Consider the following 19,219-nt stretch of genomic DNA (forward strand, 5'->3'; position numbering starts at 1 on the left):
CTCTAGATGTTTAAGTTTAGTCCTAATGTTGGGGAAGCTCTGCAAAAAGAAATGGGTCATAAGGAGCTGTCTGCCCTCTGGTCTCTCAGGATCTAGATTAGTATATTTTAAGAGGGCCTTTGTAAGTTGTTCTAGAAATTGAGACAGATTCTCTTGTCTGTCCTGAAACTGTGTCTTGAAGCTTTTCAGTTTACTGGTTTGAGGACAGCCTTATGAAGACCTGCTAGGAGGCAGGTCATAAACTGATCCCTAGCTAGGGAGCTACCTGGGGTGTTAAATTCCCACTGTGGATCCCAACTGGGAGCTCTGGGAGGATGTGCTGCATTAGTCCCAGTGGCCCTCATTTCGTGTATCCTAGCCTGTTCCCAGACTCACCTGTGCTCCTCAGGAAGTAGGTGGTTACTTAGGATCATGTATTTATCATGAAAGGAATAAGTGATGTATTGGAATTTAATAAAAAAGGTAGAATTAAAAGTATATGAATCCAGTTTCTTTTCTATCTGAGAGAGTTCTGCCAGTGAGAAAGGGACATGTACCTTAACCAGTCCATCTACCCTGGCTACCTTTTGCAAAGGGAGAATGGCCACCTGGTTGGTTTTACTAGGGTGGGGTTCCTTAGAAGCTCCAGAACTCCTTATAGAAGGAGTACAGGTGAGAGCCAGAGTTGGGTGGTTGGAGCAGTCCAATACCGGAGAGGAGGAAGGGGCTGGAGGAGCCAAAGGAACAGTCGCTGGAAGAGAAGTGGGAGGTCAGAAAGACAGGGGTTCATTAACAATCCAATAGATGGAAGGGGTACTCTACTTTCAAGCTTTCTCTTATTAAGTCCCTACTCCAATGCAGCTTTTCCCTCTTTCTCCTTTCTCTTTCTCACCTTCCCTTCAATAAATCTCCTATGTAGGCCCTGCTGTATGGTGTGACTCCATCCTGCTATTTTTAAAATACAGTATTGGTTCCCTAACTGGGAAGGCTCTCCTGGCAGTGTGAAATGTGCTGAGACCCTAGAACCTGGTGCGTCTGCGACAGCCCTACTTTTCTACCTAATGGATCAGATCGCTGGGACTCTTCATCCAACACCAACAACTGGTAAGCCCCCCACTTCTGACCATGTCGTGACCATTTCCCACAAATGAGGCATCATTTCTCGAGCACAGTCCTCACCTTCTGGCTTTTCTCAAAGTCCTGGTACCAGGCATTTGTGTCTCGCTTGGATTCCTAGCCAATCAGCCCCTGCTTTTTGGACAATGGTCCACTAAACAGCTTAGGCCTTCTTGGGTTCTCCCTGAATTTCTTGGATAATAGAGATTCCAGCCCTTGGACCTTTTCTACCTCACTCATGAAAAATGCGCCTACCTCCATATCAAAATGGCTGCTCACCAGCACTCCACAGGGCCTTTGCGACTTCTGCCAGTGGTCGGATAGAGGGAAGGGAGGACCCTACCCCAAAAATTCAACCAAGGAACTGATACAGCTAATAAAAACCTTCAGCAACATAGCAGGATACAAGATCAACTCTAAAAAATCAGTAGCCCTCCTATATACAATAGACAAAGAGGCTGAGAAGGAAATCAGAGATACATCACCCTTTACAATAGCCACAAATGATATAAAATACCTTGGGGTTACTCTAACTAAGCATGTGAAGGAGCTATATGACAAGAACTTTAAGTCCCTGAAAAAAGAAACTGAAGAAGATGTCAGAAAATGGAACGATCTCCCATGCTCATGGATAGGCAGGATTATTGTAGTAAAAATGATGATCTTACCAAAAGCAATCTACAGATTCAACACAATCCCCATCAAATTACCAACACAATTCTTCACAGACATGGAAAGAATAATACTCAACTACATATGGAAAAACAAAAAACCCAGGATAGCAAAAGGAATCCTGTACAATAAAACAACTTCTGGAGGCATCATGATCCTCAACCTCAAGCTCTACTATAGAGCTACCGTAATAAAAACAGCGTGGAATCGAATTGAAGATCCTGGCATTAACCTGCACACCTATGAACATATAATTTTTGACAAAGAAGCCAAAAATGTACAATGGAAAAAAGAAAGCATCTTCAACAAATTGTGATGGCATAACTGGATGTCAATGTATAGAAGGCTGCAAATAGATCCATATCTGTCACCATGCACAAAACTTAAGTCCAAGTGGATCAAAGACCTCAACATAAATCCAGCTACTCTGAACCTGATAGTAGAGAAAGTAGGAAGTACTCTTGAACACATTGGCACCAGAGATCACTTTCTAAATAAAACACCAGTAGCACAGACACTGAGAGAAACAATCAATCAATGGGACCTGTTGAAACAAAGAAGCTTTTGTAGAGCAAAGGACATGGTCAACAAGACAAAGTGACAGCCTACAGAATGGGAAAAGGTCTTCACCAATCCCACATCTGACAGAGGGCTGATATCTTGAATATATAAAGAACTCAAGAAACTAGACAACAAAATGCCCAACAGTCCAATTAAGAAATGGGCTATAGAACTAAACAGAGAATTCTCAACAAAAGAAGTTCAAATGGCTGAAAGACATTTAAGGAATTGCTCAACATTCCTAATTATCCGGGAAATGCAAATCAAAATGACTCTGAGATACCACCTTACACCTGTCAGAATGGCTAAGATCAAAAACACAGAAGACAGCTTATGCTGGAGAGGATGTGGAGCAAAGGGAATTTTCCTCCACTGCTGGTAGGAATGCAAACTTGTACAGCCAATTTGGAAATCAATATGGCACTTCCTTAGAAAATTGGGAATCCATCTCCCCCAAGACCCAGCTATAGCACTCTTGGGCATATACCCAAGGAATGATCAATCATACCACAAGAGCATTTGCTCAGCTATGTTCATATCAGCATTGTTTGTAATATCCAGAACCTGGAAACAACCTAGATGCCCTTCAACTGAAGAATGGATAAAGAATATATGGTACATATACACAATGGAGTACTACTCAGCAGAGAAAAACAATGACATCATGAGGTTTGCAGGCAAATGGATGGATCTAGAAAAAATCATCCTGAGTGAGGTAACCCAGACTCAGAAGGACAAACATGGTATGTACTCACTCATAGGAGGATACTAGATGTAAAACAAAGATGACTAGCCTGCTACACAACTCCAGGGAGACTCCCTAGAAAACAGGACCCTAGGAAAGACACAGGGATCACCCAATGATAGAGAAATGGATGAGATCTACATGAACAACCTGAACGACAGTGGGAGTAATGAAGGGCAAGATTTGAGGGAAAGAAAGCTTAGGGGAGCAGGAGATCCCAGCTGGATCAAGAACAGAAAGGGAGAACAAGGAATAACAGACCATGATAAATGATGACCACATGAGAGCAGGAATAGGCAGAGTGCTGGAGAGGTCCCCAGAAATCCACAGTGATACATCCTCTGTAGACTGCTGGCCATGGTTGAGAGAAAGCCTGATCTGACCTAGTCTGGTGATCAGATGGCCAAACACCCTAACAGTGGAGCTGGAATTCTCATCCAATAACTGATGGAAGTGGATGCAGAGAGCCTCAGCCAGGCCCCAGGTGGACCTCCAGGTGTCCAACTGTCGAGAAAGAGGAGGGACTGTAAGAGCATGAATTGTTGAGACCCAGATTGGAAAAAGCACAGGGACAAATAACAGAATGAGTGGTAGCACATGAATTATGAACCAAAGGCTGTGGAGCTCCAGGTTGGATCAGGCCCTCTGGATAAGTGAGACAATTGAATAGCTTGAACTGCTTGGGAGGCATCCAGGCAGGACCTGTCCTTAGTGCATGAGCTGGCTGTTTGGAACCTGGGGCCTACACAGGGACACTTTGCTCAGCCTGGAAGGAGGGGACTGGACCTGCCTGTAGTGAATCCACCAGTTTTAAATGAATCCCAGGGGAGTCTTGGTCCTGGAGGAGATAGGAATGGAGGGGAGGGGATGGGGGGAAGGTGGGGGTTGGCGTGGGAGTGGGGAGGACAGGGGAACCCATGGCTGATGTGTAAAATTAAAACACAAATATTATATATATATAAAACTTTCTCTTATTTCACTTTTTCACCCTTTTGTTCTTTCCCTCCCTCACACCTGCAACAAATCTGTTTTCTGATTGGCTCTCTTCCACCTGCAATGAATCTACTTTCTTGTTTATCAATAGCTTTGCCTTCCATTCAGTACCAACAATTGGGTCTTTGGTGGGGCTACCCGCCTCTGAACATTCCCCTAGATGTGAGGCTCCATTTCTAGAACACAGTCCTCTCCTCCCCACTTGGCTTTTCTTGAAGTCCTGTTACTGTGTCTCTCTGGGGCTCTTAGCCCTCAGCCCCTATTCTTATGTGAGGGCTTACTGAACAGCTTGTGCCCAGTTAATCTGATCCTTCCTGGATCCCTGGGATGCCAGAACATTCAGGCCTTTGGATCATCTTTTCTCTACCTCATCCTTAGGAACTGTGTCATACACCCCCTTGCTCCCATTGGGATGTCTTTTGGAAACCCACTGACAATTCTTTGGACCAGAGTTGTGGAACTGAGAAAGAATTCTCCATTTTCTTCCCTTTTCTTTGCTCCAAGATCTGCTTGTGTCTGTCTGCTCTCCCTCTCTAAATGATCTGTTTGCTGCAAGTGAGAGTCGAAGATGGAGACACCAGCTTTGTCTTGCATAGCGCACAACTATGCTCCCTTTCTATTTACTCAACTCCTGTTTAATTCTGTAGGTATGTGCATGTAACTACTAATAGCAGCCATGCGGCTCTCCTCCATCTTGTCTGGTGATCTCATCATGATTTCTTGTGAGCTCCAAGAAGTTGACTTGAATTCATCTGAACAGCATCTTGCCAGGTCCACGTGTTGCTGTACAGTTCCACAGAGCCTAGACAGCAAAGTGAAATAGCCAGCTACCCTAGGACATGGCCAGCACCCTTGTTTTCTCAGGTCCCCCAAAGATGATTGACATCCCCCAGGCCAGCAGGAAGTAGTCTCATAAACAAGGCACCCTCATCCCTGCCTCACCTGCTACCCCTTTCTAACTCCTCACCTTTTTATAATAAACAAAAGGGAGGAACATCTAGCATTTAGCCATCTGTACTGGCATGCCGTTAGGGTCCTGACAGGATATACCTGAATTGCAGCCACTAGGAGTCCCTCCTGTGAGCATTTGCTACACTTCTTTATAAAAGTTGGGCCTTGCCCACCTCTTGTCTCTTTCTCTTTCCCTTCCTTGTCCCCAGGGACTAGTCCTTGCCCCCTTCTCTCTCCCCTTCCCCTCAATAAACCTCCTACATGGGCCCTGTTGTAAGGTGTGACTCCTTCCCGCCATTTTCAAAATACAACAATAACCACATGAAAGAGTCAATATTAGGCTGTTTTGAAATTTCCTCTGCCAATAAAACTAATCCAAAAGTCTTTAATTTAGCCTCTGGCAGACATTTCAGACAAGGGCAAAAAGCAGCCACATTCTTCACCAAAATATCAAAAGGGCAGTCTCTAGACCACATATAAATATTCTTCTCTGAAATCTTTTGAGCCAGGCCCCAGCAACTCAAATCACTCTTAGCACCACTGTCTTCCATGTTGCTACTAGGATGACCCATTAATCCCCACTTAAAGCATTCGACTGCTTTTCTAATCCAAAGTCCCAAGGTCCAAGCAAAAGCATGGTCAGGCCTATCATAGCAATACCCCAGTTCCTGGTACCAACTTCTGTCTTAGGATCTCTGTTGCTGTGAAGAGACACCATGACCATAGCAACTCTTATAAAGGAAAACATTTAATTGGTGCTGACTTACAGTTTCAGAGGTTCAGTCCATTATCATCATGGTATGTGTAAACAGATGTTTCCTGTCCCAACAGAAGACTGTGTAATGAAAATGTTATACATTCACACACAGAAAGTTTATTTTTAAACTGTGAAGAATAATAAAGTCATGGAAATGTCAGGTCAATGGAGGAGATTGGGGAACTTATGTTTAGTGAGGTAGTGAGGTAACCCAGGCAAGACAGACAAATGATGCCCATTCTCTCGCATATGTGCACCCTGGCTAGGGGCGTCAGTGTTGTTTATTTGACCCGGAGTTCCTGTGGAAACTAGGAAGGGGATCTTGGGGGGAAGTGTTCCTTTTAGGAGAGGCCCAGTAGAACACAGGCAAAAGGAAAGAAAGTAGGGAGGGCACTGGATGCTTAGCTTAGGAGGAGTGGCGGGGCGGGGCGGGGGAGGAGCTAAGGAGGGCTGACCAAAAGGAAGGCAGTAGGAAGACACCACATGGAAACTTATATTCTGTAAGCCCAAGACACCCTCTGCAAGACTAAATACCGCTGCTTCCGGAAGCAGTGAGAAAAAGGTCCCTGGGAGAGAGATTCCTTCTCAGAAGTTGTTGGTCAGAGAGGCCCCAGAGGCCCCCTAAGCAACTCAGGATTTTTGTCAGTCGTTTTAGACAGGTGCTGACCAAACCCCAGGTTTCGTTTGACATCTGTTTCTAAGGAACCTATTTGTCGTGTTCTTCATTTTTACTACTAGCTTTGGCAGAGGCTGACAGCTTCTTGATAAGGGTGCATTTTTATATTGTGTGCAAACACCTCCTGCTAATGCTGGGGTGGCAGATAGACTGCTGTGCTGCTGAGCACTTTAGTTTGAGTAAAGCACTTGCTGCATGGAAATTTCCAATTTGCTTCTTGAAAAGGGCAGGGAGGTTTCACTGTCCGAACAGCAGTTTAACATGGTATTCTACCTTTGGGTTTCAAATATAAGAGCTGTGATTATAATTTTAGCACCTCAGCATGAACTCATTTTCAGTTTCTCTTCAGCTTTTGCTCTGCCTTGTGCCTTGCTTTCATAAGCGTTCCTGTTTTCTTTCTTTCTTTTTTTTTTTTTTTTTTCAAGTTCCTCTTATGTTGCAGTCGTAGCCAGTCTATGGTCTGGATTCTGAGCAGCAATGGTTTTTCTAACTCATGGCTTCAGACAGCCTTGTTGCCATCTCCTCCTTCCCTCTGGATTAGAAACTTCCTGGCCAGGGGGTTACATTCAGCTTTGCTCCAGCTTAGCTGGAGATTTCCAAGCAGGCCATCCTTCTGAGCGTCGGCCTTCTTTCAGAGAAGGTGGCTTGGCTGTAAGCTTAGCTTTCATTTGTGCATTTACAGTGTTGGCTGTGCAGGAAGAGCACATCATCTCAGCAGGCAGTGTTGCTGCAACAGGAAGTTTCCACCACACCCCGGAAACAACGGCATCTCGTAAATACACCTCTCGCTCCTTCTGCTTCTCTCATCAGAGAGGAAAATATTTAGGATTCTCAAAATGGCGCTCCAGGCCCAGAGGTCAGGCCTACCTGGGTTACCCACAGCCCTGTAGCCCAGAAGTCCATCCCCGAACCCAGTGAAGCCTTGGGAGACTTTACTTTGTAGACATTTAAACAAGTCACAGGAGTGTAGCCCTTCTTGATATAAAACCCAAACATGTAAGATGAATACACTATATCAAGGTGCAATTACCGTGCTTTGATGGAGGTGAGGGGGTGCATGAAGAAATTGCATGCTCTTATCTTTAAATTGCCACTGCTCCCCTTAGTAACTTTTACTATATGAATGAAACCCTTTTCTCACCTTGACATCCCAAACTCTGCTCCTACTTGTTCTTTGCTGCCAGACAAACAAACATTCCAGTTGCAATTCAAATTGCTAAGCAAACTCAACTTGGCCTCTACTTTCCTTGTCTTGGATCTTAGTTCCCTGGTTGTGCAGCTGAGTTGTTTCAAGTCTTGTGCCAAGTGTTATCAGAAAGGTCATCCCTTTCCTTTTCTCACCTCACTGTGAAGTGTCAGTGTCTAAGCTGCAGCTAAAGTTTTGTGTTATATCAACAAAATTCCTCGTTACTGCTTCATTCAAGTGCAGGTAGTGGATATATTAACTAATAATATGTTTACTCTCCGCCTTACCTCATCATCAACATTAGCTACATCTGAGAAATTGTATCCCTCTATCCTGGTGATATATCTAAAACAATGCAAGTGCTGTATGTTTGTTGAGTGAATGAAAGACTGAGTGCATCCAGTGTAGCATGTATTTTAAAAGGTCTTATTAATAAAATCAAACCTGAGTCCAGTTATTGGAGTGAATGCTGGAAGATCAGAGAAGCAGAACAAGCCACAGTCACCTCACCTCGCCAATTCCTCACTGATCTCCTTTCCTCAAACTGGAAGCCTCTGAGTCCTCATCCGAATGGATCTCAGCTGAACTGCTGCTCAAAAGCCTAAAAGCTTAACAGGCCTCAACACCTTACATACCTTTCTGCTTCTTGCCATCACTTCCTGGGATTAAAAGCCTGTGTCACCATGCCTGGCTGTTTCCAGTATGGCTTTGAACTCACAGAGATCCAGACAAATCTCTGCCTTGGGAATGCTAAGATTGAAGGGTGTGTGTGTGTGTGTGTGTGTGTGTGTGTGTGTGTGTGTGTGTTTGCACTAAGATGCATGTGTCATGATCAAAGAATATCTTCTAAGACCTAATTCTCTCTTTTCATCATGTAGGTCGCAGGGGTCAAGCACAGGTCATCAGAATTGGCAGTAAGCTCTTTTACCTCCTGAGCCACCACACCAGCCCTGTATAACAAGATTTCTTCCCTGAATATCCAACAAGAACTATTTTTTATCAGAGTCGCAGTGACCTCCACCATCCCCTATCTGAAGGCAATTTGACCACTTCTATTTAATTCTTGAGCTTTAGCAGCATTTGACAATTTTTAAATCCCTCAAAGAAACATTTTAATTTGATTTTTTTAAGACACCAAACTCTTCAAGGACCTCCTCCTCTTCCTTAGACTGTTTTAGTCTTTTTGGCTGTGGCTGTTTTTTTCTTTTTCTTTCACCATCTTTCGATAGGGCACTGAGAGTTCTACCTTGACCTTTCTCTGTGTTCTAGGATCGCTTTAGGCTTTCACACCCAGTCTCACGCAAGTAAATGCTTAATGTTGCTGACTTCCAAATAGACACTGTTAGCTCAGCTCTTTCCCTTGTCTCTCACCTTCATATCCAGCTGCACATTGGATAAGCGCACTGTAAGCCTAGCCAGCTTCTCAGAGGTCAATGTCAGAGGTCAATAGCACTATGCTGCTCTTCTGAATCCATTCAGTCTTATCTATGTTTGATGTATTCTTTGCTGCTCAAGACAAAATGCTGTCTATTTCCAAACTCCTCCAGAACTGAACCATTGTCCTCTGCTGATGTCCAGCTTGGTCCACGACCCAGTCATCTCTGCTGTGGGTAATTTTGACAGCTTGGTCTGTCCTTCAGCATTCACTAGACTTGCAAGAACTCCATGCTGTTTCTCAGGAGTGCCAGCCAGAGTATTCCTCCCAGCCTGCGATATCTCTCTCTCACCACTAAGGACACACTGCTTTGTCAATTTCCTGTGTTCTCTGACATCTCTTATCCAGCTAATAATGTGATTCCTCACCACACCTTCCATTCTCTCTCCTTATTCAGATTTAATATCTAAAGTGTGTCCCAGAGATTTATTTCTTTTTAATCTAGAGTATAATATACCATTATTTTTTGTCTGTTTCAGTATAAATTCAGCAACTTAAAGAAAATAGGCTGGGAAGATCAACTCTAATGCCAGCAGATTCAGAATCTGATGAGGATTTTTTCACATGGATGCTGCTTTCTGATTATGACCTCATATGGTAGAAAAGGTGAGCTATTCTCGTAGGTCCAAAGAATAGGAGCTCTTATTCAAACCATAACCCCAAACTTAACTTCTAGGGGTTGGGGTTTCAACATGAGAAATTTGGAAAGACTCCAATTTCTTATCTACAACATCTATATATCCAGAGGCAAATCCTAAAGCTGTATGTATGGCATGTGGACAGTGCTCAATAAGCACTGTCCTCTAAGAAAGGTAACTGCTTCTCATCTCCCTCACATGGACTCTCAGTACTCCTCATCCCATCCAATAGTACACCTGTTGACCCTATTCTGTGTTCCTGGAGTGTTCAGCTGACAGCATCCATTTCAGAGGACCCACAGACTTTTCCCCAACCACCACTAACACAGGTACTACCTGAGACATAAAAGCCAGGATCAAGACCCATTGACATATGATGGGAGTGAAAATATTCTGTAGGAAGAATTTTCTAGACCATTATGGACACTACAGTCAGGGTGCTGGAGCAAACTGAGATACTGTGTGTATTTTAGTTTGTGCTTTTTTTTTTCTTTTGAGATTGCTTATTAGAATGGCTTGTTCATAGTGTCACCAATGTTGGTCATTTTCTCTTCCACACATTCACATCCAGACCTATAACACTTCAGTGGAAGCTGTGGTAACTAGTTTTATTGTGATTACTCTTGGTACTTCCCTTCATGCACTGGCTGGATGTTAGAGCATTTTCATGAATATTTCATCCAACTCCATTTTTTTTTAATCAAAATTAGCCTACCTAGAGGTTTTTTAAATTGGTTTATGTACATCTTTTGGAAATATATGCATTTTGAACCAGGCTTTTCTTTTTCTGTCATCTATGTCTGTTATATCTATAGTAGAAATGGTTAATTATTTTGTAGCCTATTTTGTAGGTAAATAATTCTTATAGCTACATATATTTGCTCTTTTCCATGGTAATGGAAAGATAGCCTTTATAAAAATAAAGCAGATTTATTCACTTCACTGTATCAGCATCAGGATTTAACCTCAAGTATAGGTTTAACTCATTAGGGGTGGGTTTATCTATAACACGAATCTTAAAAGGTCTTATAATAAAAAACCCAGAACCAGATATTGGGACGAAAGCTGAAAGATCAGAGAAGCAGAACAGCCAGCCACTAGCTTACCTCTACAAAATCCTCAGCCTCAAGAGAGCGAGTTCCTGTTTCCTCACACCTTAGATACCTTTCTGTGTCCTGCCATATTACTTCCTGGGATTAAAGGCATGTGTCACCACTGTCTGGTTCTGTTTCTCTCATGTAGCCCAGTGTGGCCTTGAACTCACAGAGATCCAGACAAATCTCTGCCTCCCAAGTGAGAAGATTAAAGGTATGTGCCACTACTGCCTCACCTCTATTTCTAATTTAGTGGCTAGCTCTGTCCTCTGATCCCCAGGTAAGCTTTATTGGGGTACACAACATATCACCACATCTATCACTACATGTAATCTAATGTAGGGTTAGACCCATGTACATCTGTAAGCAAGCCTCCAATTAAATTCTTCCTCTTATTAAGAGTTGCCTTGGTTATGATATCTCTTCACAGCAATCAAACAGTAACTAAGACATCTACAATGCTTCAAGATATGAAGATTAGTTAAATCTATTTATTATTCTCCCTAAAGTAGAATTTTCATATCTGTGTGTTCCACTATATGAATAACTAACTGAATTTTAGGGAATGTAAATGGCTTGGACAAGGTTAAGCAGCACTATCAAAACTGGCCCCAGAATTCAGCTTTCCTCACTTCGTTTATCATTCTTCCTACTTTCTCTTTGATGCCAATAGCAAACGCTCCTCAAAGTCCCTTAGGACCCATGTGCCTAAGAAGGTCCATCCATGAAGGAGGTCTGACAGCGGATTGAATGGCATTATAAAGCTGTCCGTACTACTGTCCTCTATGAAGGTCTCATCCAATTAGTCTGCAGATAAGAGACTGCAATTTATTTTCTGACTTATTTGGAAGGCACAGGTTCCGTTTTGGGACTATCCTGCAAATCTCACAGAGCTAACCAAGCCTGGTAATCCAGGGTCTGATTTTCTGAATTCTGGAGCTTAATGTATATGCACATATTATAGCTGTTACTGAGACCTGGTACTGTATGCTCTGGTCCAGCTGAGGCACAGCAGCCTGCCCAAAGGACAGCTCTTGGACCATTTATTTTGTCTTTTCCTTTCTGTTAGACCAAAGTATTGCACAGCTTATGCAAATGCTCTTCAGCACATTTCAAACAGCTTAAGAAACAGAGAGAATATGCTAGGGTGGAACCTCATTCATGTGTAGTACTGAAGCAAGTCCCCTGCACTACATCCTCTCCTGGAGTGCCTATAGGATCTGGGCTGTGTGCTCTAAAGTTCTGATGCCATCTGCCCACAGCCTTATGCACTTGTTAACCCAAATGGGTTCCTGGATGTGTAGCCACCAGTGAGACAATCAAGCACCAGTACTAGGTCAGAGGTGACCTCTTGGCTTCCCAGTGGATATTCAGTGCCTTCTGTTAGCACGGACATGCCTAAATTAGCCCAGGAGAGACTGTTTTTAGGGCCTTACTAGAAGACAGAGAAAGAGGAAGTTTCCACTAGTCTTACAACCAGCTCTCTCCCTGACCCCACCCAACCCGGTAGCTAAAATTTTACTACATTTTCCCCTCCACATTAAACTTGTGTAGCCCATTCAAACATATAATACTGGAAAACTGACTATTATATTGGTAAATAACGATATTGTTAACTGACTATGCAAGGTTAGCTCTAAGTCAAATACTGTGTGGTTTGCTGCATGTACCCAGGAAGTGGGTTGTTTTTTAAGGTCTATGCTCACTCACCCTTTGCCCCCGCCTTTTTTTTTCTTCAGTGCTGAAATTAAGCAGCAGCTAGCACAGGCCTCCTCCTAGGACATGTGACTTCGCTCTTTCCCGTTTTGTTGAACAGTCATTAACAGGAGTTGATATCAGTTCTAATAGCAAGTCATCATGGAGAACAGGTATGTAATTTTAACTTCCTACTGTATATTAACAACTGGAAAGTATTGCTGTTTGGCATGTATAATCATTTCTAGCACATGTGCTGCTCTTACCTGTAGCTCAAACATCAGCTTGTTTCCTTTGGTGTAGAAAAATGGCTTTTCTTCTTCTTGCTGCTGTCTCTCATATTTGCAACTGAAAAATTCAAAAGTCTGTTATGGAAATATTATGCTAGTATCTTTGGTTCTGATTTTAGACTAAACTGTTAAAGACTGAGTATGGCAAAGTTTTAGCTTCAAAGTGCTTTTAAAAGTAACTCTGAGTAAAATGCGTACTTTTAAAAGTAACGGTGAGACCATGCACCTTTAACTGATAGCTACATAAAAATAAGCATGATTCAAAATTTAGTTAATAAGAGAAAAAGGCCACTGCAACAACAGAAAACAGCCTCCTAAATTTCCGTGCGAAAATACTCTAAGGCATTGAGTAAAGAGCCATGAGAAGGTTCTCACACAACCTGATTAAACAGCCACTATGAAGCAGGGAAGTTTAGCATATAAAAAGATAATTTCTGTCACAGCAATGGAGTATTTCCCCTAAATTTTATGTATCAGAATGGATAAAAATCAGGCTGGTTTTCTAAAGTAATAAACAGACCTTTATGTTCAAAATAAAAATTCACCTGATTTCACTGACAGTTATTTCTGGGAAGAGGGCTCACGTGAAGACATCTTTCATTGCTTAAGATAACTGTATTTTGAAATATTCTGTAATAATAAACCTTAGAGATGAAAAGGACTTGTTCACTGCAAACCAGCAAGAACTTTCCTTAGCCATTGACATGCTGATGTCTCTGTGCAGAAATCATCGAAATGTTGCTGATCTTAGAGACAAATACCTAAATAAATCTAATGAAAGAGTTTTGAGAAAATTTAATAAAAATGCAAGATGTGATCCCTTTGCCCCTAATATTATTTTATTGTGCTGTTGGATAAGGAAATGATACCCTACAATGCAGATATTTGGGTTTATTAAAAATGGTTGCAGGGTTGGTAAGTGCCAACAATTTTATTTTCTTTTATTGTGGTCTAGTGAAAGACACTTATAAATGTTTCTTTGTGTGTGTGTGTGTGTGTGTGTGTGTGTGTGTGTGTGTGTGTGTGTGACATGGTCAATTTTGTAGGAAATTGTTCAGCATGCTGACACACTCCTGGCACACTGCATTTTAAGCTCTCTTCAATTGTCCACACTGAAGCTAGCTACTTGATGACTATTAAAATGATTATGGAAAAACAGAGATTAGGATGTGGTATCCAATACTTTTTATTGTTAGCATGTCAGAAAATCTAGTAACATATACTTGCTTTGATATTCTGATTAGAATTTCAATTTGTTGTATTTCCTTACCATGGAAAGTAGTATTTAAATCTGTCTTCAATATTATGCTGCTGAAACCCTGTATTCTGAGAAGCTATATCTTTCAGATAATTTTGGTTGACATGTTATTGCTGATTTCATTGTATTATAAAAGAGCATCCTGTGAATAGAGGTGGTAGAATCCACACATTAGCAAGAATGAATGTTCAGATCAACATTTGAAGTAAGGAAAAGACCATAAAGGTTTAAAGCATTAATATGATTGGAAATCAAATTCTTTTTTTAAAAAAAAGTGTGTCTGCAGCTCCTGTTAGAATCAGGTATTTTACAGAGTACATATGAAAAGTTCAGACAGTTTGGGGGGGGGGGATGGATGTAAACAAAGCAGCAAGTAAAGACAGGTATATTGATGATTTCAACCCTGTTTTGCCAAACAGTGGTGCAGACTCTGGACTATTCAGACTAATTCTTAAAGGGCTTGATTACAGTTGAGCTGTTCCAGATCAGTCTGCTTTCATGCATGCTGAATAGTTAAGCAAGTTTTAGTGAACTAAAATAAGCAGAGAATTTCATTTTCAAAGTCACTGCACAGCAGACCTGATAAACAAACACTATGATTTTTTTTTCACTTGGGGCCATCATTCAGTCAAATTCAGAAAGGAGAAAATTTTTTCCTGCATGTCCTTGCCTCCTTTTGCTAATCTTCGACACTCTTCATGGGGTACCTTACACAGCCTCTCATTTGAAATCCTACAGTTTACTTATCCCATGATGCAGAACACAGGGACTTTAAGGCAAGCAGCCTTGTGCTTTACAAGGAAGGCTACATGATCTTAATGTTCTTGCCAGAGGTCTCCACTAGCAGACCTCTAATATGGTCTCTCAGATAACAGGATCCAAATGACCATTTATGCGTTAAAGATTCCAGGCTTGCTTAAAGAAAATGGTGTGCGGTAAATGGTTGTAAATAGTTCAAGGCAGTAGTCCAATCTGTAGTATTGAAAGACCAAAGTTCTAAGGGTGTCTAATAGGGAAGCACTTCAGCTATGTACTCATCTCTATAAACCATCTCTATAAAAGTACACTTCTTTTTCACACAAGTGAAAAACAACTGTGATGTATCTTCAGACAATTTTGATGTTTCAATACACAAAATATTCAACATGTGTAGATTTTTGTGAGTGAATGTGCATGATGTATGTGTGCATGTATGTGTGTTTGCAATGGTGTGTGTGTGTGTGTGTGTGTGTGTGTGTGTGTGTATGCTTGCTCACTCATGTTTGTGTTAGTGTATAGACCAAAAGTCAATGTCAAGTGTCTTCCCTTATTTGTTCTCAACGGTACTTTTTGAGACAGCATCTCAGTGACCATGTCATTCACCTAGTAAGCTAGACCAGATCCTCAGAGAGCTCCAGGTATCCTCCTGTTTCTGCCTTTCCAGTACTGGGATTACAAGCCCACGCCACAGTCCCTGACTTTTCATGTGGGATCTGGGGATCTGAACTCTGTTCTTCATGCTTCTGTAGTGAACATTTTACCTGCTTAACCATCTCCTCTCACCAGAGATGTAGTTTTTAAAAGTTTTTAATGTTCCAAATTAAAGTGGATATGGTATTTTTATAATATGAAACATGAGTTAGAATGACAAAGGTTAGAAATGAATTTATAGTTTTTATGACTCTTAACTTACAGCAAACAAAATCATTTTGCTGCTAATGATACAAACATAGCAGTGGTAGCCGTGATAATGCTTGATTCATGGCAGCTTCACAGAATACAAGGTCAGGAAGAGCTGGATCCAGCATCTCCTTTGAGACTCTCAGGATGGGGTCTTTATACCTTCTATAAGTAGTATGCAGAAGTTCTTATTGAGTTAACAGAGCTTCAGGCTATGTCTCATCCTTTCTGAAAACTTGGTGGCAAAAGAATGCTTTCCCATCACCACAGTAAGACCTAAGATGTGGGTCTAACTGGGTCAGATACAGGAGTCTTGAAATTTAGATACAGGATCAGGCCCATCTAATGAATCCATAACTGTAGCAAATGGGCTTTCTCTGACAGGAAGATTCTGCTGAATTGGGAAGGGGGGCACTTTCCCAGAAGAGTTATTGTGCTTCTTCAGACAAAACCACAGGACTCCTCTCCAGAGTTATGAATGGTTGTATTTGAAAGTATTGCTCCCACCTTCTCCAATCACGTAATTACACAGAAATACATTAAAGCAGGGTTAAGTAAGAATTTCCATGAAACTGAATTGAAAATATTTTCAACAGCTATTTATGCAAACATCCTTTGAGCAATCTAAAGTTTATAATCTAGGAAAAAGTTAACTTACTTTGAAAGACTTGTTTACTTCTATTTTATGTGTATAAGTATATAGGCTGCATATATGTCTCATATCATGTGAGAGTAGTACCACAGAGTCCAAAGAGGGTGTCAGATCCCCAGGAACTGGAATTATAGACAGTTGTGATCTGCCATATGGATCCTGGGAATAGAACCCAGGTCTTCTGCAAGAGCAGGCAGTGCTCCATAAAAAAAAAAAAAAAATACAAAAAAAGTTATCTTATTAAAATGCAAAGAAAGTATATTAATTACCACAAAACATATAAAGGATGTTCACTCTGGATTTAGAAACCCATTCAAAATTTTGCTGTTATTGCTGTTTGGCAGGCCACCAACTATAGAAACAGTGTACTTGGTGAATAGTACACCGTTTGATCTGTCGTGTAAGATAATTCAGAAAAATTGTGAGAAAGAGTTATGGTGGGTTTCAGAAACAAATTTATTCCAAAGAGCAGGAACGAATGTATCAAATTAGGAAAACATGGGCAAGGGCAGAGAATCTCAAAGCAGGAATGAAATATCCAGTCCAGGTCTGCTGAAAAGTAATGCAATTCGAGGTGAGGCCAGAAGAATGCTGGCGTCCTCGGGGCATGCACCTGCTGAGCAGGCTGCACCTTAGGGATCCAGATGTGTACAGCAGTTGTGAGTGGCATCGTCCATTCCTGAGATTGCGCACTGGCTTTGAATGGGTTTTGTACATGAGCATCAGTCTGCTTCTTCAATTTTCTTCACTGTTGAATGCAGTGGTCCTTGCAGACAGCCTGAACTCAGTGACAAGGTACAATCCTTCCAAACAGGCACTTACTTCCTTGCCCAGGCACCCAAGGCTCTTGCCCAGGCTGAACTTTAAAAGATTATTTTTTTCTTTTCCTGGAACTACTTAGGTGATTTGATGATTTGATTACACATAGAGGAGATTTTTGGGGACAATCCTTCTCACATTCATCTTTCTGTCTACCTTATTCACTTTGACTTCAACCAACCATTTTCATACTGATTTATACTCCTCGGGTTCTTCCTGTAAAAAGTATATATTTATGTATGTTCATATGTGTGCGCTTCCTTTAAGGCATAACTTTACACACTTCTCCAACTTTGATTTTTTACTTTAGCAGTGAATATTGGGAACATTTTCATGATAAAAATAAATTATATGATACTGTTTTTTAACAGTATTCCATGTGAATTTATTACATCGAATCAGGATTTTACTGTAAGAGTCATAGTGTTCATCATTTTAAATTTTCTGTGGGGCAATGAATTTCTGTGTAATTATTTTGAAAATATATGTACAGCGTGAATTCTTAGGAATACATCTGTCAGACAAATGAAGTCATTTTGGTAGTGGCGCTAAACTATGCTTCATATTCGTGTAACTCTTTGAGCCTCTGTCCACACTTGGTTAGAGCGAGAGTCGAAGCAGCATGCAGAATGCCTCTGGCTGCCTCAGCTTCTGCGCAATAGGAGGATGGCAGCCGACAGTGTGCCCCACCTTTGCCGGTGTCATAAGCTTACAACGCTGTATTCTGGCGCAGTTTCGTGTGCTCCTTCTGCTATTATGAATGAAGTTGAGTTTGCTTTAAAAAGTCATATCTGTTTCCACTGTTCAGGAGGGGGCTCATTCTTAGCCGTGTAATTAAAAAAAAAAAAAAAGTATCACTGACCTTCAGACCTTGGCTGAAGATCTTGAAGAAAGTAAGAAAGTAGGGATAGAGTAGCATCCATAGAATAAACCTTTCTAAAGATTGAATGGACACTAGCCAACTGGGGAGGGGAAGACTGCTGTGTGAATGCTCGAAGGAAAGAGAGGAAGAATGCAAATAAAACAATACATCCAGAAAGCCAACAGGTCTCGGAGGAGCCAGAGACAGATGGGTGTAATCACTAGCTCAAGTAGATAAATAACCTTCAACAGAAGGAAGCAGGCTTTAATGAGTCTGAATGTAGATGAATTGGATATAGATAAGATGAAATGAGGAGAGGAAGTTGAGGGAATTCATGCTTCCTAGGTTCTGTCTTCCCTGAAACAGTTGGAAGCTCATCTGATGACAGTGAGTACTTCCAGGTGCCAAAAAACAGATGGAACATTTTATTTAAAAACGGCCCTTGTCGATAACACAGTACAATGGTAGATTTTTAATTTTTTTTCTTAGACAGGATTTTAACCATGTAGACAAGGCAGGCCTCAAAGTCTTTGTGCAGCCCACACCAGAGTCTGACACCCTGTGTAGTCCAGGTTGTACTCAAACTTGTACCGGTCCTCCTCTATCACTCCCGTGTGGGCTGGGAGTGCACCATGTCCCACCGTCCCCAGAGTCTTTATCCCCTTCCTGTTGCTGTGATGTCATACTCTAGCAAAAGTAACTTAGAGGCAAAGAGTTTATTTCCGCTCATGGCTCCAGGTTACAGTCCATCATGGTAGGGGAAGTCACAGCGTCAGGGGCTTGAGACAGCCAGCAAGACTGCATCTGCAACAAAGAAGCAGAAAGCGTGAGTGAACGCATGCTTTCTAGTACTGGACACATTCCCCATATTATATCCTCTGCCCAAGAATATACCCCCACAACTAAGATGGGTTTTCCCACATCACTTTAAATATACTCAAGATAATCCCACATAAATGTAACAGGCTTTCTTTGGGGCCACTAATCAGCTCCCAAATTATGACATGAAGACTTATTATTAGTTATGAATGCTTGGCCTTATCTTATGCTTGTCCTACTAGCTCTTATAACTTAATTTAACCTGCTTCTTTTCATCTACGTTTTGAATCGAGGCTTTCTACCTTTCATTTTGTATGTCCCACTACATGCCTGGCTGGCTTATGGCTGCCTGGATGGTTTAT

General features: G+C 41.6%; 1 protein-coding gene across 2 annotated transcripts in view; it reads left to right on the top strand.

Moving 5' to 3' along the window:
- The first annotated feature begins 12,596 nt into the window (after positions 1–12,596).
- The window catches only part of Arhgap15 (Rho GTPase activating protein 15), a 606,350-nt gene continuing 599,727 nt past the window's right edge, over positions 12,597–19,219 (top strand). Inside the window, exon 1 of one of the 2 annotated variants that reach the window (XM_036185140.1) lies at positions 12,597–12,671. In XM_036185140.1, the coding sequence (XP_036041033.1) occupies positions 12,661–12,671 (11 nt within the window). In that variant the 5' untranslated portion in view covers positions 12,597–12,660. The remainder of the gene's footprint in view (positions 12,672–19,219) is intronic. The other variant, XM_036185141.1, reaches the window with a different exon arrangement.

Source organism: Onychomys torridus, chromosome 4 (genome assembly GCF_903995425.1).
Source record: "Onychomys torridus chromosome 4, mOncTor1.1, whole genome shotgun sequence".
NCBI classification, from domain to species: Eukaryota; Metazoa; Chordata; class Mammalia; order Rodentia; family Cricetidae; genus Onychomys; species Onychomys torridus.